General features: G+C 41.3%; 2 protein-coding genes across 7 annotated transcripts in view; both read right to left on the reverse strand.

Moving 5' to 3' along the window:
• Positions 1-19,954, reverse strand: part of slc45a4a (solute carrier family 45 member 4a) — a 54,312-nt gene extending 34,358 nt beyond the window's left edge. Inside the window, exons 1-2 of one of the 2 annotated variants that reach the window (XM_030411788.1) lie at positions 19,803-19,954; positions 17,855-17,937 (exon numbers count right to left, since the gene is read on the reverse strand). The gene's annotated coding sequence lies outside the window, so the exon portion shown is untranslated. Of the gene's footprint in view, positions 1-17,854; positions 17,938-19,345; positions 19,647-19,802 lie in introns of those variants that run through there. The other variant, XM_030411789.1, reaches the window with a different exon arrangement.
• A 2,371-nt stretch (positions 19,955-22,325) lies between these two features.
• Positions 22,326-25,978, reverse strand: LOC115578700 (unconventional myosin-XVIIIa-like). Of its 5 annotated transcripts, none has more exons than XR_003983508.1 (2): positions 24,276-25,978; positions 22,326-24,146 (listed from the first exon to the last, which is right to left on the reverse strand). XR_003983508.1 is itself a non-coding variant. In XM_030411790.1 (2 exons), the coding sequence occupies exon 1, from the start codon at positions 25,905-25,907 to the stop codon at positions 24,330-24,332; it is 1,578 nt and encodes a 525-aa protein (XP_030267650.1). In that variant the 5' UTR covers positions 25,908-25,978; the 3' UTR covers positions 22,326-24,146; positions 24,300-24,329. The 5 variants fall into 5 exon arrangements, 1 of the variants encoding a protein (XP_030267650.1); XR_003983509.1 differs by having other exon boundaries at positions 22,326-23,251; positions 23,994-25,978; XR_003983507.1 differs by having other exon boundaries at positions 22,326-23,756; positions 23,994-25,978.
• Positions 25,979-26,743: the final 765 nt, after the last annotated feature.

Consider the following 26,743-nt stretch of genomic DNA (forward strand, 5'->3'; position numbering starts at 1 on the left):
GATTAAAGTCAGAATTCTGACTTTTTTCTCAGAATTCTGACTTTAATCTCAGAATTCTGACTTTTTTCTCAGAATTCTGACTTTTTTCTCAGAATTCTGAGATTAAAGTCAGAATTCTGACTTTTTTCTCAGAATTCTGAGATTAAAGTCAGAATTCTGACTTTTTTCTCAGAATTCTGAGATTAAAGTCAGAATTCTGAGATTAAAGTCAGAATTCTGACTTTTTTCTCAGAATTCTGAGATTAAAGTCAGAACTAAAAAAAAATTTACATGTGCAGACTTCTGACTTTATTCTCAGAATTCTGACTTTTTTCTCAGAATTCTGACTTTAATCTCAGAATTCTGACTTTAAAGTCAGAATTCTGAGATTAAAGTCAGAATTCTGACTTTTTTCTCAGAATTCTGAGATTAAAGTCAGAATTCTGACTTTAATCTCAGAATTCTGACTTTAAAGTCAGAATTCTGACTTTAATCTCAGAATTCTGAGAAAAAAGTCAGAATTCTGACTTTAATCTCAGAATTCTGAGAAAAAAGTCAGAATTCTGACTTTAATCTCAGAATTCTGACTTTTTTCTCAGAATTCTGACTTTTTTCTCAGAATTCTGACTTTAATCTCAGAATTCTGACTTTAAAGTCAGAACTACAAAAAAAATTCATGTGTGGCCCTAATCCTCTTCCGTACACATCACATGCCGCCTGTGTTTTTTAAAATTCTTAATTGATTTTTATCAATGCTGTCTGGAGAAAGATTGACAAGCTTGAAACACGACGCAACCCACAAAATTTCACTCAAGGCCAGTCCAGGTCTTTTTTGGTACAGTTCTTTGTGTCAAATGTACTCACTTTTTTTGTATTACAACATATTTATGAGGCACGATTTTCCCCATAGTTTGTTGTGGATCATATTTGTTGCTGTTACCTGTTTCTCATCTTTATGTATTTAGTGTAGCATTACGTTCAGTGAAGATCTTTGTTTGTGCTAAACACATTTTCTATCGGGTGCCCCACATATTTCACACTGTAAGAGTTGTGAGATTTTTGCCTCCACCCTAATTCAGTAGGGGTGAGTGTTATCATGTTTGTGGTGTTCACACGTGAGAAATACTTTTTAAACAGTGGTTGGGTTGGAAATCACCCACTCACTCACTACTCCAAATGAAAAAGAAAAACAGTTTTGGACACCGGTCAGGTCATTTGTTTTCCCTCCAGCGCAATGCATGACGGTATAGAATGCTTGGTTGATTCAAGCCTGTGAGCAACACAGAAACAAGTCCAGTCACCTTTATTGTTGGAGGAGGAAATGTCACTAATGACTGAAAAACCTGAACAAATTAAACCAAAACTACCTACATCACACGACTCTATAAGGTCAAGACAGAAGTAACCACGCGCGCGCGCGCGCGTGTGTGTGTGTGTGTGTGTGTGTGTGTGTGTGTGTGTGTGTGTGTGTGTGTGATCGACATGCTAACATCAAAACTCAGACACACACGTGTTCTCTCCTATGAAAAGAGTCCATTTTAAACAGCTTAATTGGTTTGAGCACATGATTCCTCCCTGCAGACATTCGGACAGTCTTTGAAACTGGACGGGGAGGATGAAAGCACACAAACAGAGGGCTTGTGTGTGTGCAGAGAAGAACTGAGAGAGACGTCGAGGAAGAGGAGAAGGCGTGAAAGTCCTCGGCTAATAACAACCTCACAGAGAGACAGAGAGAGAGAGAGAGACAGAGAGAGAGAGAGAGAGAGAGAGAGAGAGAGAGAGAGAGAGAAACAAGACGGCGTGGATGTTCAGTACGATTCCCCACAGTGGTAAATTCCAAAGTGTCTGTTTTTGTGTGTGCAGCGGGCCGCTGGATTATAGCCCGTGGAGACGGCACGTTTCGTCACACCCAACACACACTAATGCTTGCCACGTGAACCACACACACACACACACACACACACATCATAACAGTGCTAAGACCCTCATCAAGCCTCTTAGGGAGAGACTGAGAAAGAAAACAAAATGAGAGAGAGGGAGGACGGAGGAAAGGAAGGAGGGTTTGAGCAAGTGGAAGGTGGGAGGAGGGATGGAGGAGAGTTTGGAAAGCAAGGACAGACGGACAGATGGAAAAGTGCGAAGGTCAAAAATATTTATCTCTCCGCCTGTTTCTTCCTGGTTCCACTCTCCATCTCTTTACTCTGTTTTCAGCACTCTCACGTGTCCCCATTAACATTCACCATGCACTCAAGATGGTCATGAATATTTCATCCTAACACACACACACACACACACACACACACACAGCCACATACTCCCCACCTGACCTCAAACGCTGCAGCGCATTACATAACAGCCACTCTCCTTTACAAGCACACATATATACCGAACAAACACACGCTAATTATCATCTAAATTTTCTTAAAATTAGAGGGCACTGCAGGCAGAACACCAGGATGAGAACACCATGTGACAGCGAGATGTGTCACAACAACAACAAAATGTTCAGATCGGGCTAACCAGCGGTCTCCAAATGTTTCAGTGACACGGGAACAAACTGTAAGTTGTGATTAAGTCAGGAATGACGGGAACATCCAGGCAGGGAGGAGATGTTGAAATTATGGGTTTGGTTTGTCGGGTGGTACACACATTAATGTTGTGTTGAACATGAAAAATGAGCGGCCGTTACTTATATTTGATTGATACCCAACAAGTTAAAATATGCCCAGCCCAAAAGCATTAAAGTTCACGCTATTAAAGGGTTTCCTTCATTTAATGGGCCATTAGTTTTATTGTCAAAGTGACATCAGCTCTGAATTGTGATTAGAGCTGCAACATGAGATTATTTCAATCACTGATTCATCGCATTATCAAGACGATAATAAGCACAGTAATCGTCTATAACCAGAAAAATTATCCATGAAATTCACATTATCAACAACCAAACACCTTGTAATATTCAGGTTTATGTCATATTAGACAAACACAAACCTCACATCTCAATGAAAGTTGAAAGTGGAAGTACTAAAAGTGACTAATTGATTAAATCGCCACTCATTTCATGGTCACGCAGTTGCAACATCAGAGAGTTGGAAGCTGAATCAGCATCATTACCTTTAGTTACTCGGTTAGTACTCTGTTACTATGTTAGTTACTTGTTGGTTTGGTCTTTCTGTTTAGCAGCCGACCCTTAAGTCTAAGATTTAGAGGTTTTTCACATCGCTGAGTGCTCCGCAGTGACTGCTTGAGGAGGGACCATTTGGGGGTTTACATCTTATGGCAGCTCATAGAAGGGGTCATTAACAGAATTTTGTTTTTTTGGCCTTGGGCATGTCAGGACCGTCTCTGCTGAACTGACGGTGAAACATTTCAGTTTGAGGCCGGTTGGAAAGTTTGCAGAAGAATTAAAATGCGACCCATCACTTTTGAGTACCTGCTGCAGATCTATTCCTAGTGAGTCTGTATGTGGTGAAAATATGTGGCTCTGTACTGAGAATATGCAACAAGTTGCGACTTTTAAAGGAACAGGTCAAAGTAAACAGATGAGGCTTCAGCGGAGGCGCTGCTGTCGTTCTCTCAGCTGACAGCACAATCTGGCCTGCATCTACAACTCCTACAAAACACTCACACACACAGACACACACAATGCTATCCAATCATCGGTCCATATACATGTAGCGCCAGTTGTCCTTCTGTCTTTGTGCGTTTGTGCATGTGTGTGTCCGTAACACGAGCTCGGCTTATATTGAATTACACCTCGGCGTTTGTGGAAGCCAACCCAAACAACGTACAGTCTGAGAGGAGAGAAGGAGAGAGGGGAAGGTGAGGCGAGGGTGGAGGAGAGACGCAGAGGATGGGGTTGAAGCAAAAGGGCGGGAGGGAGAGACAGCTGGAAAACAGTCAAATAAAGTCAAAATAAAGTAAGTCAGATGGACAGAGAAAATATAAAAGACGCAGACAGACAATATGCAGGAGGGAGGGAAAGGGGATGCCTGTACACACACAAGCTTTCTACTTCTGAAAACACACACTCTGAACACACACAGCCCAGGTCTATTTTAGTGAGTGTTTATTCTTGTGCCACAGACCAGATTACCTGCGACACTGGCATGAAATCAGGCCAAGCTCCCTCTTTCTCACTGCTTCTGACCCTCTCCATTTCTTCTTCTGTCTCACTCTTACGTGAAAACAGGTAACATGAGAAAACAGTCTCATGTCTGCTGCAAGCCTGATCATGTATGGGACGAGGTGTCCATCTGCAAATAAGCAGTGACATGCATTGTAAAATGCTTGGCATGTTCTCTTGTATAACTGTTCTGACTAACTGATACTGTCGGTGACATGTTTCAGTCCTGCGGGGTGGGCTGTTGTAGGTGTCGCCATCTTATCAGTCGTCTTAGACCAAGTGACAATGTTCAGAGCAAACTGTATATATATTGTCTTAAACAATCGATCTGATGAAAACTGTGAAAAATGGCCGTAAAAATATCCCAGAGCCAAGGTAAACTTATTCAAACTTGTCATGTGGCCAAATAACAATACAAAAATACTGGATTCTTTCATCTGGAGAAGAAGATTTGAAGGCCAGGGCATCTCTGCAGCATTTTGGTACTTAATTATAATGCTGTTTTGTCACACATTTGTATCTTTATCATAAAATTGGTTGGATTCCAACTACGACACGTTGCAATTGCAGAAAAATTTCAATTCATTGTGCAGCCCTGTAAACATCTAATTCGCAAATAATGAAATCTTTAATCATGATCAACAGCAAAAGGAAGAAGACACTAAAGCTCCAGATGTAGATGTTAAACTTGAATATGCAGTTTAAAGCTTATAGTTTATTAATTTTATCATTAATTCACTTCTCCTTTTAAGCTTCTCAAAAGTAAGGATTTTATGCTTTTAACTGTTTTATATCATTGTAAATTTAATATCTTTGAGATCTTTTTGGCTATTTTTTAATACTTTTCCGACATTTTTTAGACCAAACGATCAATCTAGAAAATGCTTATTAATGACAATATTCTTTCAGTGCAGCCCCTGGATGTGCTGCTGTTTGTTTGTGTGTCAAGATCATGTCCTCTGACTTCTAATACCCCGTCACTATTCCATCAATTTGTATCTGGACATGAGTATTGGTGTCACACAACAGCGAGGCACGAGAACACTCTGCCAACAACAGCACTGACCCATACGGAGCAGCATATAGATTACAAGGCCGAAGACGTCAGGATCAAGTTCTCGTACCGCTGCCGCCTATGGATGTTTGTGTGTTAGACGTGTTTGTGTGTGAAAGAGAAAAGGAGAGAAAGAGGGGCAGACAGTGAATGAAAATAAAGAGAGGAGGATTTTGTTACCCTGAGAGAGACACTAGACTACAACTTTTCAAGCAAAGGCGAGACCCAATGACCTGATCCGGCGCTGTACTCAGTTCGATTTGGGAGTATCCCTACGCTCGAAGCGCCCATGAAATCCAAGAAATCCCTTTAGGTAGAGCAGATAGGTTCACATCAGAGGCACAGACACTGGAAAATAATCTAATCTGGTTTTCTAAATTGCCGCAGGGAGTTATAAGATGTCAGCCCTCTATTAGCAAACATTTCAGCTGAGTCTGGTCAAACAAGAAGCTACTTTTCATTGACTCATGATGGAGCATTTAAACAATTCTTTAGTATTTTTACTGTCAGATTACACCAGATGGTATAGTGTGTTTACAGTGGATATATCTCAAGATTTACTGTATGTGAGACTGCTGCAATATATACGCTTTCATTTGTGAAATCCAGGTAGCGATTGTGACAGCAGAGAGCCACTGGCTCGGGCTTGTCATGTTAGCATGGACCTCGCTCATGTAGCCAGAAAAACTTGCCTTGCTTATAATTCTTTTAACTAATCACAACAATCTACTAAACACAGGATGCAGCAAGGGTGCCTTTGCCTGCAGAATAGTGTCAGGGGAATCTTGTTTCTTGGGGGGAAACCCCACAAAAGAATCAACCTCATTTCAGCTAGATAAAGACTTGCCTATTCTAACACTTGTAGAGTGGACCTCTACATACGCAACAGCCAGTTTCATTCATTACAGTGGAAGCGTATATGACGACCATCTGCTAACTGGCGAACTCTTCTTCTCTCCTCTTGTCCTGTTAATGTTGTCATTTGTACTGTTGGTCCTTTAAGTTAACATATTATAGTATAATGTTATTGTATTTTTCCTTTTCCTTTACTCTCTAAAATCTGATACATAGCTTTTGTATAAAGTTACTATGATGCTATATAAATTTTGAATAACATGTAGCTTGTACTGAATTAAATAAAAGTGCGTCAGGCATTCTTAACTGGATAAAAAAGTAAAAGTACAGGAGAGTCCAGGACGCCTGATGTCAAAACCACAGACACACCTTTGTCTGTGGCATGCATGCATGTGTGTGTGTGTGTGTGTGTGTGTGTGTGTGTGCACGCGTGTGCGCGTGTGTATGTGCGTCCGCGAAAGAGAAGAAATTCTGCTAAATGTCACTGACAGATGTCTTTTCCCGGGGTTGGAGTGACTGGAGTACAGAGACTCTTCAGTCTTTAGTTGCATACTCTTTCCCTGTCTCTTACACACACACACACACACACACACACACACACACACACACTCACACTCACACTCACACATGAATAATTGGCAGCACAGAAGACAGTTTCAGGACATCTACACCCACAGAGAAACATGTAAGCTCACAGGATGCCCTGCAAAAGCAACGCATGCACAAAAACACTTCACTGTTCCCATGCTGTCGGTGATATTCCCATGAAATATAACCATATTCCACGCTTTGGAAAGCAGATGGCGGGATAAGCACTAGAAAGTGAAAGGGAGAGGAGGGGGTGAGTGAGGTAAACAGTGACTGGATGTGTGCATTATGGTGCAGTGCTGCTGCAGTGCAGAGAGCATGGGGGTAGAGGGGGGCACATGTGTATCAACGTGCACTAGCGTCAATGACAAATCCCTTACTCATACCACAGGGCTTATATCACTATACTGACTGGTATAGATATGACATAATATACCTGCTGTTCACATACATGTACTCTTTTTCACACAAGCATGCATTAAAACATTTGTGAGAGAGGATGGACCTCTTCCACTGACTCGGTTTTATCCCCCTGACACCCTAACAGCGCTAAATTAATCTCCAATCGTAGCCTCACCTGAACCTCTCAGCTGCCTCCTCTCAAAATAGAAGTTCCCTCGCTTCACACTTTTGCCGCCACGGCTGATGAAATGACAAGAAGACAAGAGTGCGACATTGTTTCTCAGTCTGTGGTCAATGAAGGTCAATCAGTGACAGGTTGACCGATTTTGACATCTCAATCTACCAGAAAAGAAGATGGACTGATTCAGTTGTACTAGAATTGTACAATAATATTTATCTTTCTTGAGAAAATCAATACATTTTTAATTAAAAGGTGCAATAAGTGAGAACTGGCCACCTGTCGATTCCATACTAAAAAACAAATAGGGGGCAACAAATCACCAGAGTAACTGCTACTTGCTGCTAACTGCTGCTGCTGTAAGCTAGATAGCTAAATTAGCCATGCTGAATAGACACAAAGCAGAGACCCATATTATGTTTTTTATTCATGAATTTTCAACCACAGCAAAGCTAGCACAGGGATCCATTGTTGTTAAACTTGGCCAAGCCTCTTCGTATTCCCTAATGAAGTCAAGACTACTCAATGGTTGAATCAGGTCTGGATGTCAGTTAGGACCAAATGTGGCTCAGGCCTATTTTTTCTGGGTTTTTTTACGAAACAGGTTCAAGACATTTTGTTAGTTATGCTTGCTAAACTTTGGAAAAGTTATTGGAGAAGCGAGGACTCTGCTGTGTGGTGTGTCAGCTAGCTTGCAGCTAGTAATAGCCCACTCATCCTTGCGTTTATTTATAGCTCAGTTAGCTAGTTAGCAGTCTGACTGGCCCACATACAGTATACAGCACCTAAGTCAGTTCAAACCCATAGTGAGCTAACCCATGTTGCTTTTACAAGACCAATCTTCACTGACTTTGAGCTTTCCTTTAGCCAGCTAACTTATTTTCCCACTTTGAGGCTAAACCAAAAATAGCATCTCTGTGTCCATGTTGGGACAGATTGAAGATGACAAGATCCTATATAGAAAATAGTGTTTACAAGTATTCCGTTGTTAGCAAGAGCAGACTGTCCTGGACACAGAGGCCACACATGCAAACATGGACTATTAATTTAATCCTGCTGATCTGAGCCTGTCTAGACAGCTGATGTCAATGTAGTGTTTGGTGTCTCATAAATTTAGTTTCATTTTTATGTAATCTTCTGACCCAGATACTTTGTTTTCCTCCCAGAAGTAGCATGGCAGCAAATAATAATCACAGATTTCTAATGTAAAAAAACAAAGCTGTGTTGTTGTTAACTCCTGCAGGTCTGAATTTTTGAATCTGAATGCAGTCAGGGGTTTGACAAGCTGCTGACAGCAGCCTTGGCCTACTTCTACATTGGAGTCACGTTACTGGCTGTGTGTCACCCTCACCACATAACCACACACACACACACACACACACACACACACACACACACACACACACACACACACACACACACACACACACACACACACACACACACACACACACAGAGGACTGAAACGCACCGCCTCAAACCTCATTTGTGCCCCCTCTGACTACAGTACCCCCTACCCAACATCACATTACAGCACCCCCTACTTGCATCCTGCCTGGGGTGGGGGACTCTGCTTGTGTGTGTTCGTTTGTGCGTCTCCTCCCCCTTATAGCCCCCTGAGGCCTTTACCCACAAGGGAGCAGTGAGCCAAACAGGAGATAGAAAAAAATCTAAAAGAGAGCGTGTGAGGAGGCGATATAGATCCTCTCAATGCACCGTGTGTGGGTGTGCTTTTTTGTTTTCCTTGCAGACATCGGTTTGACCACATGCTGTCTGTTACGTCTCTCTGATCAGAACAAAAACACGACCCTAAACCTGCCTCTAAATTAGCTTCAACTTCATTATGAACACACATGACAGCCGATTTAAAGCAGCTAAATGCACAAATAAATAACAACTGAGGTATTCATCTTGAAACAAACACAAACAGGTTTGACAACAAGCCAAAAGGGTCACTGTTGCTTGCACAGACACGTACAGGAGCAAGATGTTCAAGTCTGAACCCAGCCCACACGTCTAATGGAATATTCCACTGTGTAGCTGACACACCAAGGCCAAACACACTCCTAATGCACACACACATGCATGGTGCTGATAAAGGCCAAAAAGTCTGCATCGTCAAACTGCTTGACCTGCATCTCCCTCACTCACACACACACACACAGACACACACACACACACAAACCAGTTTAGTTGTACACAGTAGAGTAAAATCATCACAATGTGAGAATGCTAATTATCATGCAAACAAACCACCGAAAGAGAAGCAACGAAGAGATGCGGAAATAATCCGCTTGTAATTATTGCAGTAAAAATGTTAATAAAGTTCTTGTCACAGCATTGCTCAGGCTTGGCACTGGCACAGCTATAACCACAGAGGAACATCTTGTTCTCTGTAATTTCCTGTTGTCAAGCTGGTGAAAACAAAACACGGCAATTATTCCACGAGAAGTTGTTATGATGGGGCGGGAGCTGAAAGTCAGGTTTTTTCTCTTGTTTTGTTCCATGTTGTTTCTCTGTCAGAGCTGGACAGGAATGAGGATTGGCACATGGAACTCATTTAGCTTCGGGTATGACACAAACCAAACTGTGTCCAACGATTTCACCAAACCTTCAGCTGAACACTGCAGCAGACGTTGCCTATAAGCTGCAAACACACACAGACACATTGTCTGTCTGACAGTTGGCAACTTGTCATGAGATCTGTGCCAACAAGGCCTACGGCAAACTAACTTGAGGGCTCCTCTAAAAATTGATGTTGATGGTTTTTTCAGCCAGTCTTGCATAACAGTGTGACAAAACTTTGACGAGATTAAACAAATATAGTTTGTAGCATGAATGAGAATCATTTCATGGGTCAATAACAATTCAAATAGAAAATTCAGCACAAAAATTGCCATCATAACATAAAAATTATTCACTATTCACTGCAGGTACTTTCTGAGCTGGACCACAACAACCAATAAGAGAGGCATCCTGAAGAATCCTCACTCATCAAGACTCGTTTAACTTTCTGCTTTTATTTTTTTTCTCACTGCAAAGCGCAGCTAAAGAAAGTTGTTGCACCATGCTAATCTCTAAATTTGTTTATGTCAGGTTCCCCTTGATTTCATGTAAGAGAGATATAGAGAGACAGAGATTCTTTGCTTGGAAGTTTTTTGGCAAGGATCCAATAAATGCTCGTATAGATACCAACATAAGATACTTAGTAGTTTGACCCTTAAAAATACGGTGTTCCTAAATTCAATAAAGTCTGACAACGTTAAAAATCATTGGAAACGTACAAACGTGCAAATTTCCAGGGTCTAACGATCAAAAGTATTCCATTTGTTTTAGTTTAGGCATACAGAGGCGGGGCCAGTTTCACAATATAATCCAAAATGTGTTGTGTAATGCATCAGTAGCTTTTGACTGACAATAAATTATATTTTTTTGTCTTTAGCATCATCAATGTGATGTAATGACTGACCTCAGGCAGGCTGTGGTGACTCATAATCATTCCTGAGTTTACAAAAAATCCCCAAAACACCGTCCAAAATCAAATTTCAATCACTGGGCCACATGAACACGCAGCGTTGATTAAACCATTTGGTGGAGTGTTTGAACTGAACCGCTTTAAAATACAATGAGGGCACATTCATATCTTTGGGAGGCCGCGAAAAAAACCCTGTCACTCAGGCTGCACTTATTCCCACCGAGGAACAAAAACCATATCAAGCCTGCAACAAGTCGAACAGAGAGAAAATATGAAAGAGGAACAAAAGCTGACACACTAATACTGCTGCTCCAGTTTGATGGTGTGGATCAGGCACAAAACATTTAACGTGCTGAGGAAGAACACACACTCCACCTAATGCAGTCAGTTTGTATAATAATCTGCTTGTGTGACCAACTTCTATTTATAAAAACGCATAAATGGATGCTGTGCTCTTCTTTCGGAGTTGGAATATCAGCTCAAAAGTGAGAAAGTTTGTGCGTGAGTGCGCATCCATTACTTTGAGTGCAGTATTACTAACAGTGTTAATGACATTACTGGCACACAGCCAGCTGTCGTCTCTCCTCTTTCCCCCAAGATACCTGACTACCTGTCTGTCTGTATACCCCCTTTCAGACAGTACAGTCTGTAAACACTCCCATTTTACATAAACAATATATAGATTAAAAAAAACTACTTTAATAATAGGTGGCTGTTTTTTTAGTTTCCATTGATACTGAACTCAATATCTTTGGATTTTGTGTTGGTCATACAAATCAAGCAATTTGTAAATTATATAACTTTTTTTTTTGATTGAATGGTGATCCAATCGAGAAAATCACATTTGGAATAGCAACTTTTTTATCATGGTTTCTCTGAAAATCTGCTTCCTTAGCACCAAATAACATTCATGAACAGTTCTGTGCAGCTCACATAAATAAGTCTCAATAAAAGTCACACACAAGATTAGGTTCGTACGTCACTACATGGGGAGTGACGTACGTATTCAAATGTTGGATTAGAGAAAAAGGACATCACAATACAAAACTTGCAGTAATTGATCTTAGGCCTTCGTTCATATTGTGCTTCCTGCTTTAGATTTTCTGATCTACAAAGGATACACTACTTTTTAAAAAAAGAAAAAAGGCAACATATTGGTTTCAAAATTAAACATGGCTATGACAGGACTAGTAAAGCAGGCCACAGACAACATAAACTGCTGGTGAAATGCCCATCCCCTCCTGTTAGTTAGCTGTTAGAAGCCTCTTGGATCAGAGGTGAATCGCATCAGGGAACTGAAAAAAGTCCAGCTGCCTAAGTTAAAGCACTTAGAGCTACTACGACCTGGATGACTGACAACCTTCATCAGCATTCCAAGAAACGGTGACCTACAAAATATCACAGGGTGTTAGTTACACTACCTGCCTTTCAACAACTACAAGATCAACACAATGCTACCATTCAACATTCCATGAGAGATATGTAATGCATTCCATATGTCAGCAGTTAAAGGTAAGTCCTCACTGTGACACAGCAAACACTTCAGATATAGGTTGTGTGGTGTGCTTTTACCCAGACAGACCCAAAGATGCACCACCAAAAGCAATTCTGACTTACTGCCAGTGATCTCTCTGGTAATTTAATTGGCGTCAGGTTGTTCTGGGACATTTCCTGTTCAGGATGAGTAGGTGAAGATGGGGACAGTGATTGGAGAAAACCCAAAAAGGCATTAGAGTTAGAGTGACTTTTCATAATTTGATTTAAAACTGCAAGGCAAAGTGACTTTGGAAAAAACTTTGATGACAGGCTGCAGCTTGTCCACTGAAGAACTGGCCTTGAGTGCAGATGTTCTACACATCAGACTACTGCCCTTATGGGAAAATCTTACCTTTACCATGATCAAACGCATTTTAAGGGTTAAAACTGCAATAAGAGCCCAGAAAAAGTTTTTCGGCTGCTGGTCCAGATCTATTAATAGCAGGGAAAGTGCAGAGCAACTAGTCAGATTTACTGCTCCTTTAACAGGTATTGACACTCTCATTGTGTTGAAGAGGTCCAGATTTGGGTCTAACTAGTGCTGGTTTTGCCAGTCTTTCCAACTTTGGAGTTGAACAGCATTGTTTCCCCCTCATGTGATTATGAACGGACCTATAAACAGGATTTCACACCTCCAAAAACCGCTGAAAAACACAGTCCTATGTGCCAGCTCATTGTTCTGTTCTGACAGCAATGAAGAGTATGAACCTTCTGATACTGGCTAGCTGTTTTCTACACAAAGTACTTTGACCAGAGGTGAACTTTAACTGTTAATTTCACACTAAAGTGGTCAAACAGAAATTGATTAAATGCCTCTCTATTGTTAATAAAACAGTCTCACTGCAAGGTCCATTTAGCAGCTGTTCTGTAGCCTTCAATCACACCACATGATCTTCAGCAGATGGAAACCCAGTCTAATTAATCTGTAAATAACATCAAACTACGTGGTTAGGTTTAGGAAGAGATGGTGGAAGATAAAACATTCAGTAAGCTCAAAGTGTAAGATAAAACAAGTAAACTCTGACTTTTGTTTTTACAGGTCACAAACCTCCACCACGATTGGAATTTCTCACTCACATGCATGGTATTTGGAAGCATCTGTTTCCTACAGAACTTAAACGCTCTATATGTGATTTCTGCCACTAGGGGTCTCTCTCAAAACAAAACAAAACAAAAGACATTTGCCAAGCATTTTTTTGGGGAGGGCAGAGCAGGCTAGCTCTTAAAGACAAAGTCAGATGCAGAGCCAGACCTTCTGGAGGAATAGACACCTGAAGACACATAGGATTCTGTTCTGATCCAGTTTAATTCAAAAGACTTTATTCGTCCCCGGAGAGCAAGGCACCTGGAGTAGTACACAGACACGAAACAAGTCAGCATGTTAAGATATGTCCAGTATCAGAGCAGTTTACTTGCAGGAGAGCTCAGACATTACTTTTTAACTTTTAGGATTCAAAAGTGGATTTATCTTCACTGCCATTTGTCAACCTGACTGCAGCAGCGATCCGAAGACGAGAGGGAAAGAAGAGAGAGAACTGGAGTCTCTGGTGAGTGCTAAGTTCAGTCAGGGGTTTACCTGAATGTAAACACACAGATACAAACACCCTCATCGTGTGTCATTTCTTGCTTGTTACGGCTAATGTACAGACAAGTAATCTTGCTGTTTAAGTGTTATTTACATCACATTTAGTCACATTTGCTGCCTTCTTTCCTCACTCTTTCCCTAAAGTTATAAAAAACACGCAACCAAGTGAAAAACACTGTTTTAATACAAAACTCCATGAAATATACACTAAAGGTCTCGCTGTTTTTAGAAATATTAATGCAGAGTTTGTACGCATTATATCTTCAATTAGCAAGATTGATAAAACACCTACACACAGAATTAGACTATTGGTGAATGCACTGCACGCAATTTGAAAATCTAAAGTTGTGTTATTTGTATGCAAATTAAAGCAGCTAGGCTAAACCAGTTGTTAGGGATTACATTTCCATTTTCTGAGCACTCTCAAGACTTTTCTTCCACAACGTCTTAATGTCGAAACCAAGCGCTGATTCTTCACCTTGAACACTGCAGTTGGCACAAATGACAACTCCATCTGCTGAGGAGGATCTTGTTATTTAATCAAAAGGAGTTCAAGAGCCACTATGTAGATCTTGTGGGAGTCTGTATTGTCAACTGCTGTTTCCAAGGTCACAACTAAGGTGTACATCAGCCAGTTTCTCCACAATGTTACTTCTTGACTGTGACGAGTTGAAACCACCCGAAACAAACTATAGAATTCAAGAGCCAACATTGGAGCTCAAGCACTGCAAAAATGCAAACTAAAGTGAAACATAGGATGAGAAACCGAAAAGAGAGAATGACGAAGAAAGAAACAGTATGAAAGAAGAGACACAGTAGACAAGACAGGGAGGAGGAGAGCTGACAAGAGACCGAGCAAACAGTGGAAAGTCTCTATTCTTAGAAGACGTTTTGTATTATTGACAACCTCTCAGGCTTAAGAAAGTATCTGTGTGTGTGTGTGTGTGTGTGTGTGTGTGTGTGTGTGTGTGTGTGTGTGTGTGTGTGTGTTCCTGTGTCTGTGTGTCCTCTAACTCAAAGCCAAGGCTAAATACAGTGGAGCCATCTGATATTGTCTTTGATAACAGTCTTCCACCACCAGAAAACCAACCAGACATGCACGCATGAGTTGCTGTTATTCGCCACAAACATGTATCAGAAGGAAGAAGGAAGGAGTTAATTAAACTGTAGCATTTCCTTTCACTTTTTCTGCCACATCAATGTTAGTCCTGAAAACAACTCTCTAGACTTGTGAAAGACCGCATAGTATTCTTACTTTACTCACATCACAATCTGCTAGTTAGGTCAAAACATGTCAACAAAAACTGTATGTAAACAGACCAACAGCAACCTGTTGTCTCTTTCCCACAGCTGTTGAATACTACAACTACATTCCAACATCATTTATAGCTGCAACAAGTGTGTGTGTGTGTGTGTGTGTGTGTGTGTGTGTGTGTGTGTGTGTGTGTGTGTGTGTGTGTGTGTGTGTGTGTAAGATCTGGCTGTGATAAGGGGAGTCATTGATGCCATTGATTTAAGCGAGACGACAAACACACACAAACACACAGTCCTGCTCTGATCAGAGGTGGGAAAACATAACTCGCTTCCTCCCACCCCCCCCCTTCCTCTCCCTCTCTCTCTCAGGTTTGTGTACAAAAGATGGATCATGCAGCGAAAAGAGACGGCATTAGGGAGGTTGTGTCTCTTTAAACTAAATCAAATTTAGCAATAAGTTGAGCTGCATTTTGTTGATGGCTTCAACTTCTGGTCTAACATTTCAGCTTGGCTCTGCTGTTGTGAACTTCTTTACTTTTTTGGTTATTTTGAAGATTTTTGTTTGGTATTGTGGCTTTTATTGGACAGTTCTGCCAGTAAGTGAGGATTAAAGACTTTAGAATAAATTGTAGGGCTGTCAACTATGGTTGTCAGAGCCTCATGTTTGGCATTACCGTGGTCAACATCTTGGCCAGAAGTGATCATAGTTGGACATGATGGTGCAACATATCCTGAGGATATCTTGATTGGATCTGACTGAGACGCGAAGACATTGTGCGGTGGCAACTTGTCAATCACTACTGAGCCACGCTCTAAATCATTCCCTGTTTTATTCTCATGGTGAACACCATGCTGTATTGAAGAATACATAAAACTATTGAGACCATAAACTCATTTGGAAACTATATATTGAGTTCAAAAAATCAAGTTAGAAGTAGGGTAAATTTTTCATAAGCTTAGATACAATCCAAATTGATTTTTCAGTGGGGTCACCCCCTGCTGGCCATTAGAAAAAAATACAGTTTCACTTATGCATTGGATTCACTTTTCAGACCTAGACCATTGATTATAACTGGAGCTGGGTCTGACTCGTTTTGACTCGTATTTCCATGACAACAGGGGTACCCACTTGAGGGTGTGTCTTTAACTGATGACACACTTGTTTTGAATAGCTGTCAATGAAGCAGCTGTACACAAATACTCCTCCTCCCCACAGTATTTATTTTTTACCTATTTTTTTGTTTTGCCTTTATCTGCTTTATTGATAGAACAGCTGAAGGTACGACAGGAAACAACAGGATGAGAGAGAGAGGGGGAGTGACGTGCGGCAAAGGGCCTCAGGCTGGGACTCAAACTCGGGGCCGTCGCAGCGATGACAAAGTCTCTGTACATAAGAAGCCTGCGTTACCCACTGAGCTGAACGGCGCCCCTCCTCCCTACAGTATTAATCAAGAATAGATAATATCTTTTTTTCTGTTTTTCTGTTCCAAGTCATTATTTCTCATCATTGGTTTTAATTGTTGGTCTCAGTCAATTTTAAATTCACTGTCCGTAGTGGCTGCTTGTCAGTGTCTGTTTTATTGTTATTTTTTGATGGCTATTTTAGAGTTTTGTGGGTTAGGTTTAGGGTTATGTGTTTTATTCCTCAAGAGCCACACCAGCGGCAAGGACTGCAAATGAACCATGTCCTATAGACATTGCATGTCTTGTGATAAATAAAAAATGACATGTTTCCTTTCTCACAAATTCGTGACAATTAAAGTCACCTGTTATCAAATGCTTTTATTGTAAATTAGCAAAATCAGGAAATGTTTAAACTTCCAAAAGAGCTCCAGTGGAAAAGCCCCATTTGGCTATGGTGACGGATGTCAGGGATGCATCTGCTCCCATAGAGTCTCACGAGTTTTTTGCACGCTGAAGGGAAACCATTAAACCGACAGATCTAGCGTTGCATTGATTGTTGCTGGCTCACGGCAACTGTTTGTTGAAACATCCATTTCGAAAGTATAAATCCCACACAGAACCTCAACTCTGTCTTCAATTATTCATCATTAATTTAGAGTGTGTTTCTGTATGTTTTAATAGATGGAGACTATCTACAGTAGTGTGTACAGTACATGTAGAGAGCATTAGAGCAGAGATACAGGCTGTGTGCTTATGATCTTTGAATTATTGATATGTTGTTTATGGAAATGTGACCCAGCTCTCCATGCAAAGTGTCAAAATATTTGTATGTGTGCTGACGATCAAAAGCCTTCTTTTGTGCATTTATGCATTAGTCTCTGTTTGTATAACATCAGTACATTTAGGTGCATCAGTGGTTGAGCTCATGTGACTATCTGCGTGTGACCAGTCGCGTCTGGTTACATACTGTGCGCTTGACTGTGCAATGACTGGTAATAACCCACTGCTTACTCAGCACCAGTTGATAGTCAGCACACATTTCATCAAGAGGAAGTGGACTGCTTTCACTTCAGCTGAAGCGGCCGCTCTGAAACCAACACGGCATGGACAGCAAGAGGCTGACACAAAAAGATTGTTTAAGGAAGATGTCTGCACAGTTTGCCCTTTGTTGGCATACTGCACATCTACTCTGTATCAATCGTGCTGCTTGTGGTTTTCAGCAGAATAGAAACACCATTATAGACGACAGAGGAAGAACATCTGTTGGTCATTTACATCTCTATTAGGGACTTTTTGTTGTGTTTTTGTGCGCACCAGACAGCTAGAAAGTCGCCACAAAGAAGACATTAAAATGTTTTTAAGTGTGTAAAAGTAAAAAAGGTACCTCCTCTTTAGTGTGTTTGTGTGCGCGTACTCACCAAAAGGCCTTGAAAGCTTCATAAATGTCGCTGAGACGTTGTCGTTTGGTCCAGGCTGCAATCTTAAAGCCCTGCAGTCGTACCTGAACACACGCAAAAAAACAAGTTAAGATCCAGCACGCAGACACATAACCAAGTCAGGCTGTAGGTCAACTGTAGGTTAAATCGATACAGCAAATACGCACATACGCGCTTACTCTCTCTCGTGTGCACGAGCATGTCAGTTAATCAGCAGCCAATAATAAATCAGCAATGCAATGCTTAAAGTCTTCCTGCCTTTTCACCAGTCATTTCACAGTCCAACACGGAGATATTCAAACACTACTGTAGACAGAAATGTGTGAAACATACTGTATCAGGCACAAACAGCAGCATCAAATGGATGTACGTTTGGAAAGGATTAAAAAAAAGGTGGAGAAGCTTGGTTTTTGATTCAACTCTGACATTTACAAAACTGCAACCAACGGCCGGTATATCATCATTTTTATCTGCTGGTGACTATCTGGACAAATCAATGAACAGCTCGGTCTGTAGCGTGTCAGTGAAACACAGCCGAACAGTTTCCTGAACAAAACACAACGTCACGCCTTCAAACTGCTCGTTTTTTCTGATCAAGAGTACGGTGGCCCTGAGAGTCAAAACACATGAAGCTTTCAGAAAATACAACATGTCAGGTTTTGTGAAATATAGTTGTGTTTTCTGAGATGTTGTTGTTGTGTGCTGACCATCAGGGCCACCGTACCAAGGGCCTGAAATGCAAAAAAATATTACATCTTTAAAGCAGCAAATGCTCACATCTAGGATGCTATTATCAGAGATGTTTGGTACTTTTGTTTCGGGAACAACTGTAGTGATCAATCAATCTGTGAGATTGTTGCTGACTAAATTTCTTTTGATTGTTCGAGCCCTGAATATAGTATTTTTTAAAACACTGAAGTCAAACTGCAAGCTAAAAAGTGTCAAAACATAGCCCTGCAATTTCCCAAGCAAGCGGACCAAGATGCAAATATGTAATATTTCTTATGATACAACGTTGTGAAAAGCAGCAAATGCTCACACAGTTTCGACTAATCTTTTCAGCCGTGAATAAACGTATTTTGATATGAAAGTCAGTGATTCAGTGAAAAGTGAGGGACAATCCACACACAGCACATAGTGACACCTGAGAATTGCTTGTTTTGTCTGACAACGTGGATGAAATGCAAATACATTGAATTTCTTATGGAAAACGTGAAGAAAAGCAGCGAATGCTCACATCTAGGATGCTTTAACCACTACTTTAGCTTTAGAAACTGTGTATTCTGTCTTAAGCACAATTTCGCAAGAGTGGAGTCAAACTGCAGGTTGTGGCATCACACCTACACGCACCTGCAGGCGGTGATAAAAATAAATAAATAAATAATACTGATGACTAGTCAACCACAACGCGGGACGCTCCTCATATTTTCTTCATTTGTAATTGGCAACGCCAGATTCCAAGCACAGCCGTACCTGTTGTGTCCCAGGTGTGTTATTCACCACAGAGACTGCTCCTCCCGGGTTAATTACCAAGTCATGATGCAAATGAGGCTTCTTCTTCTTCTACGAATGTCGCCAAACTCTGCACAACAACAACCCTGCGCGTCTTGTGTTTTTAAACCCCTCTTTACCTTGCTCTCGTCCGGAGATGCTAATTATGCAACACTTTATAATTAGAGCGACCTAATTATGGAAAGCGGAGCTGTCCCGGGCCGCCTGCATCTCTTTTTTGTTTTTGACACAGGCCTACAGAAACTACTGTAAATGCCTCCCCCCTCCTCTCCTCTCCTCCACCACCTCCACCTCCTCCTCCTCCTCCACTCTGCAGCAGCAACCTGAGATGCTGTGTGCTCCGCCAGCCGGAGCCGACCGACAGCGGCAACAAAATGTTTATTGTCAGTCCCCTCTTGTCGCCGGACAGCGAGCTCACCTCGCCGGGTCGTGTCAGCCGCCGGCTCCGTGTGTGTGTCCGCTGAGCGGTCGGAGAGTCGCTCGCCTCTGCGGCAGCTTCTGTTGCATAGGTTGTCCGCTGCTCCTGCAACTGAAGCCAGGGCTTTAAATACGCCTTTAAAGGAATATCTGTCGGAAGAGAGGCGTAGCGCTGGCTTCCGCCGACGTCACGCTCATTTGCATAAAGGGGCGGGGCCGCAGCGGTGGTATACAAAGAAGCGGAGGGGCTGAATTTAAAGGGAAATACCGTCAAAAACATGACTCAGGTTTGAAATACATGTACTTTACTAGAGTAATTCAATGTTCTGCTACTTTATACCTCTACTCGACAGTGATCAAATGTAACTAAGTACATCTACTCATCTACTTTACTTGATTTTTCCATTTTCTGCTACTTTATACCTCCACTCCATGTACCTAAGTATCTGAATGTTGTCAGTCATCCAGATCAATGGCAAATCTGCTGTATGGCAGCTGGACTTGTTTCAGTTTCTTGAAGAATTTTAACCTCTCATCCAAGAGGCATCTTTAGTTTCTAACTAACTGGAGGGGGGTAACAGGCTTTAAACTCTGTGTGGGAGTGTCCTTACAGAGTCATTAAGGGCACATGTGAGCTCTGAGTTTTCAGAGTGGTTAGACCACTTGTTGGTCGTTGACCCAACCGGCCTTCATTAGGGTTGCTAGGGCTAGGTGAGCCCAAATGTGAATGGTTGTTAGGCTGTCTCGGTAGGGAACTCAGTACTGCATTGTAAGTGGGTGATAAGTAATGTCATAGGCCACCTCCTCTGTTCAAATACGGTCTTTCCAGTTTGACACGGATGGATTCCTTTACTCCTCTTTCAAACTGGCTTTCTTCTTTGGCCAAGATGTCTACACAGTTGTCCTCAAAGGAATGATTCTACACAAGTACTTTATTTGATTGGCTCCATTTGTTTTTGTCTCTGTCACTGTGGAATAGAAATCAAAAATATTTCACTCAATCAGTCACTCCATTCATTTGTAGATTACTTTCTGCATCAGTGCCACAGTATAGAAGACTAATGGACGCTTCACAGATGTTAACATATTGTTTTTTGAATGCACTGTATTATGAAATGTTTCTGTGCTTATTGCTGCTATTGTGACTTGATTTGTGGTTGTTGCTGTCTTGGCCAGGTCTCACTGGTAAAAGAGATTTACATACCCATGTGCCTTCCTGGATAAAGATTACATATTTCGACAGTTTGATTTGAGATGCATGAGCAATCTGAGTTCAGAGGCCATGTTTTTCCCCAGCACATATGTTTTGGTCTAAATGCTCCTGAATGATATCTAATGGTAGTGAATGTAGCTGATTTCACCTTTAAATACGTTATTTTGAGCCGTTACACATGGTCCAGGGTCTCTGTAACAGATATTTCAGAATAATGGCAATATACATGAATATAGAACTTAATACCCATTCTCAAATTAGTGAATTAGTAAAGTCTGTATTGTTATTATTATTTTCACATCAGTAAACATTCTACCTTTCCTTTTTTCCCCCGAGTGCAAGACTAAAGTTGAGTTTAAGATAAAATCATATTATGGGTTCTATAGAAATAAGCTGCAGGCCTCTAGATTATTCCACATTTGTATGTATTAGTTGGAAATATATAAGATTCTTGCCACTTAATGAAGCACTTACGTAAACACAACATAAACAAAACAAGGAGCTGCAACATTATGTAATAATGCAGTTGCCACACAATGTTATTTCAGTTCATCCTATGTGTTAGTTGCGGTGCATCTGGTGAAATCATGGTCTGTGGCCTCTGCGCAGTTGGCTAACACGTGGCCATGAACCAATAAAAATAAAAACAGAGACTGAGGAAGTGACTGAGATTTTTTTTTTTTTAAATATCTTTTATTCATCATTTTTTTCAATTAATAATCAATATAATCAGGTATCATTTTAAAGGAAAAACTGTAAATTCCTCAAAAAACTTCAATTATGAATGAATTCAATCAAATTAAAGCAAACATTTTTTAGATATAAACGTTTGACTCACCGACCCAGTTCTCAGTTATGGCATCAGTGGAACTTGATCACACAACAAACCAGCTCAATATTGCACCAAACTTGAATACACAAGTCAGTTGTTCAAACTGGAAACCAACAAACTTTCATCCTCGCAGATCACCCTGTGATCGTATTTCATCTGTGTGAACACTGTTAAAGTCATACTGTGCTCGATTTGCCGGTTGCTTTTTGTCAACACACCAAGTGCAGCGGAGCGATTCTGGGGAAAGTGAGTTCATAGTTGTGAAATTGCTCATGAAAATCAGTTTGTGAAATACTAACAAAGTTTAATCTTTAGGATTCGTCTACATGGAGGCGCATTTTACACTTAAAACTCATGCTGAGTCATCAAAAATGGACAATTCATGCCTACGTACACAAATGCTACAGATGAAATCTGTCACTATCTGACACACTGCCATGATACAAGGTCAAACATAATGATTGAGAAGGACAAGTGACTTTATTCAAAGAACATAATAAGTTTTATTCCCTTGTGCTGCTGTTGAATTTCTCCCACAGGAGATCAATAAAGGATCATCTTATCTCATCTTAAATGTTCGAAAGATGTGCTTTTGTGTCTTCTTCCAGTACACTGCCACTGTGAAGGTCACTTATTGCTTTTCAGTTAAACGCTACAAACCTAATCGCTCTATTAGCTTCAGCCAATATTATGATTGGGTTGACTATGTAGTGTAATGTCCAAATGAATCGACCTTTATGAAATGTGCTGCTTTATAAAGCTGCTGCTACGTGTCTTTTTTCTTGTTTACCTGCCCAACAGATGCAAATTAGCTGCTGGCTAACTGTGGTGCAATTACTTCTAATCGTCTCTGTTAAAATTAACAATCAAATAAGGAAAACATAGATAATAAAATTCTATAGAGCAGGTAACAGCAAATTGTGTGAGTGTGTGTGCGAGAGACCCAGAAAAACAACCAGCGAAAAACGAATTAGAACTATGTTGGTGCCTCCGTTGACTCGTTTCTGCTTCACCCCTGATGAGTTTTGAGCCTGTTTCTGAGTTGCAGCACTCACAACGCTTGTGTTTTTATTCCCCCTTGAATAAAGCTCATGCTTCCAGCCTGTCGTAGTTTATGGATTAAAGGAAACTGATAGAAAACAACTTATCTTCCACCGCAGCCGAAGCGTGACTCGACCTGCATGGCGAGAGATTAACAGCTGCTTATGGCTTTATGTAACAAAACAATGTACAATGCACATACACACACACACACACGCACACACACACCATCTAAAGGACTCAAAGGGCGTTTCAGTGCAGCTTTGTATTAAAAACACCTTGACTGGCTCCACAGGGAGGTCGGAGGTCATTCACAGAGCAGCAGCCCAGCAGGGACCGAGTGTTTGGCTCGGTGTTTGAACACCTGATGAGGGTGGAACCAGTGTGTTTTAGCTTCATGTTATATCCTCAACACCCTGCTACCCAGGCACAAGAGGCAGGAGTCAAACAGCTTCCGTGTTTTGCCAAACAATTTCTTGCTTCGTCTTCTACAATGTGATGAATTGCTGAATTTTTTTTGGACATGTGCAAATAAAAACTAAATATTTTGGCGTGTAAGACTGATCATCAGATGGAAAATAGGATTTTGAAGATGCCCCCTCGGGTTTATATCGATTGTAATGTCTCGCTATTTTTTTACATTTTATGGATAAAGCTGTTCATCACTTAGCTAAGAGAGTCACTGGTAGGCAAATCAACAAAGAAGATGTGAAACTGACCTTTCATCGACTCTCAGCAGCAAACCTGCCCCCCACTTTAACTTCTCTTGGTATAAAACAGCACCCTCTTCTGGTAAACTCTAGGAAGTGCAGAAAAGTGGGTCTGGAGTTCCATTCTGACTCAACTAAAGAACGTCATCTGTGTACAGCCTGTAGTAGGATGGAAACAGCGAGTAGTAGAAGTAGTAGTAGTTCCCTCACCAGTTTTACTGCTCGTTTCCCAGATTTTTGTAATCCTTTTTTTTTTTAGGCGGAGCCCCCCGGAGAAAACCCCACACAAAAATCAAGGGTAAGCCTTAAGATGATGCGCTGTGGCCATCAACTGTTCAATCTCTGCTTGTTTTTTCTTATTTACACCTTTTCCCCCTTAGCAGTGAAACAGCTGACCTGCTCATTCAGAAACACCTCTGTGTTCTGAAGACTCCACAATGCCACATTCAGTCTCTCAATCTCTGCTTGTTTCTGCTCCGTCAGAGATTCAAGCCGGCCCACCTCAGCAGTCAGACTCTGGATCCCCTCATGTGTTTCTGTCTGATTTACCTGCAGAGCATGAACTTTTTCGTTCAGGGTAGATTCAAGCTGGGTCATCTGCTCAGAAATATACTTATTCTGCATGTTCAAAGAGTTCAGAAAGTTTTCCAGGATAACATTAGAGATAAGTGTACTTACAACGCAGCCAACAGTCAAACCTACTTTCAGTAGACCTTTGGCACAGTGGCGCCATCAACTACTGATCTGAACCTCAGCAGCTCGGGGTTCTGCAGCTGGACTCTCCAGGAGGTCTTCATCTCTCAGACTCTCAGATGGGCCTGGTTTTTCTGTATTTTCAGCCAAAACCCTAAATTCCTGACTGATAGTCTCAACACCGGCCAGCACCTCTTCTTCCGGCCTTTTCTCCAGCTGGTGGTTAACTTCACAGATTGTTTGTTTCACATCGGTTGTTTCAGTGTAAAGCTCCTCTACCAGTTGCTGATTATACTCAGTTTGACGCTTTTGCTTTTTTATGAGCTCATCTTGATCAAAGATTTGTTGCTTAGCCCCATTCAGTAGGTGCTGAAGCCCATCCAGAGCCTTCTTCAGGTTTTTGTTCTTTTCGTTTTGGATCTTAGTCAGAGACTTATGTTGAGAAAGCTCTTCGGCCAGGCTGTCATGCTGCTGCCTAAGAGAGTCTTCATTTTCCTTAAGATGACGCGCTGTGGCCATCAGCTGTTCAATCTCTGCTTGTTTTTTCTCATTTACACCTTCAAGGTATTCCCCCTTAGCAGTGAGACAGCTGACCTGCTCGTTCAGAAACGCCTCTTTGTTCTGAAGACTCCGCAATGCCACATTCAGTCTGTCAATCTCTGCTTCCACCAGTTCTGTCAGAGATTCAAGTTGGCCCACCTCAGCAGTCAGACTCTGGATCCACTCACGTGTTCTTGTCTGATTTACCTGCAGAACTTGAACTTCTGCTCTCAGATTTGCATTCTCTGCCTCTTTTTCATTCAGGGTAGATTCAAGCTGGGTCTTCTGCTCAGAAATGTACTTATTCTGCATGTTCAGAGTGTTTGCACGGTCCTGCAGTTCCTGCACTGCTTCCAGAAAGTCTTTGTCCTGCATCGTCCGTTCAAGGAGTTCAAGTTCAGGCAGCTCACTGGTGTGCGTTTGTTGAGTCTGCTCTGCACCACATTTAAGGTCATACACCAATGCTCTCAGCTCTTGTATCTCTGCTTGGTATTCCTTATTCAGACTCTTGCATTGGGACCCTTCAGCAATGAGATTTTTTACCTGGTCATTCAGAATCTTCTCTTTGGCCTTCATATCTTTCACCTCCAACTGAAGCCTGCTTACATCAGATATAAGCCTGGAGTTCTCAGCCTTCGTATCTTCTAATTCCAACTGAAGTGCCTCAACTTGTGATTTGAATGATCCCAGCTTTTCCTCCCTGACCGCCACTCGAACATGAGAAGGTCTGGACCGCATCTCCAGCCCAGAAACACTTCCAGGCACCTGTGATGCATTTAAACCTGCCACATCGAATAAGGAGAGGGGCCTCGGTTCAACGGGTGACTGCACACACCGAATAGGAGGGATGTTTTGAGATATCCTCGCATTTCCTGACGGCATCTCCAGCCCAGAGACACTTCCAGGCACCTGTGATGCATTTAAATCTGCCCTCTCTAACAGAATGAGGGGCCTCGGTTCAAATGGTGGCTTCACAAACCGAATAGGAGGGATGCTTTGAGATATCCTCACATTTTCAACTGTTGGAGATGACAACATGTTTCTAAGTGAACCCCACAAAGATGAAAAAAAGTCCATGTCTGTGATTATCTAGCTGCTCTTAAGAAGTCCCTTCGATAACCGCTTAATAAAGTTGACCAGATCAGATCAGTGTGTCAGGCCTCCATAATATTTCAAAAGAGTGACATCATCCGTGTCTTTGATGTCTGGTGATATAAGAACGTTCAATTCCGCTGACGTCACGCTCATTTGCATAAAGGGGCGGGGCCACAGCGGTTGTATATAAAAAAGCTGAGGATCTGAATTTAAAGGGAAATACCGTCAAAAACATGCTGTTACAGAAAGAACGCTTAAACTACTCAGCTAAGGTTTAAAGTACATGTACTCGAGTATTTCCATTTGAGTTTCAGTCCCAACTCATCAACTGATGCTTTGTGATTGCAGGACAGATCAGCTGGCGTTTAAAAGCCTCGGTTTTTGACGAGGTCAAGTTTTAAGAATATTGATTTTCTTTAATAGCAACTGAATGTTCAAGAAGATCTTCATAGCATGAGAAGTTGGTGTGATCAGTGGCTACTGGAATTAAATCCAGAAAAAGTTTATGTTGACACCCAAGTGACAACATTGGTATCTATAAGTGGGAGGATTGGTGGTGCATTTAATGAAAAAAAAAAAACAACATTTGAAGAACATTTCAAAATGTATGCAAGGCGATACTGATACTATCCTTGGTGAGATCTCATCTTAAAAATACACAGAAAAAAATGAAGAAGCTTCAGAGAAGAGCTATGACATGAATTTCCGGTCTGAAAGAGATGTTTTATGAAGAGAGGTTAAGAAAACTCTATCCATCCACTTTTAAATGAATAAAGATGAGCAAAGAGGGAACTGCTTCCCGCTAAAGTGTGGTACCA

This window comes from Sparus aurata, chromosome 3 (genome assembly GCF_900880675.1).
Source record: "Sparus aurata chromosome 3, fSpaAur1.1, whole genome shotgun sequence".
Taxonomy (NCBI): domain Eukaryota; kingdom Metazoa; phylum Chordata; class Actinopteri; order Spariformes; family Sparidae; genus Sparus; species Sparus aurata.

Excerpts from the sequence above, each read along its gene's own strand:
- LOC115578700 (XM_030411790.1), bottom strand. The coding sequence starts at position 25,907 with ATGGACTTTTTTTCATCTTTGTGGGGTTCACTTAGAAACATGTTGTCA.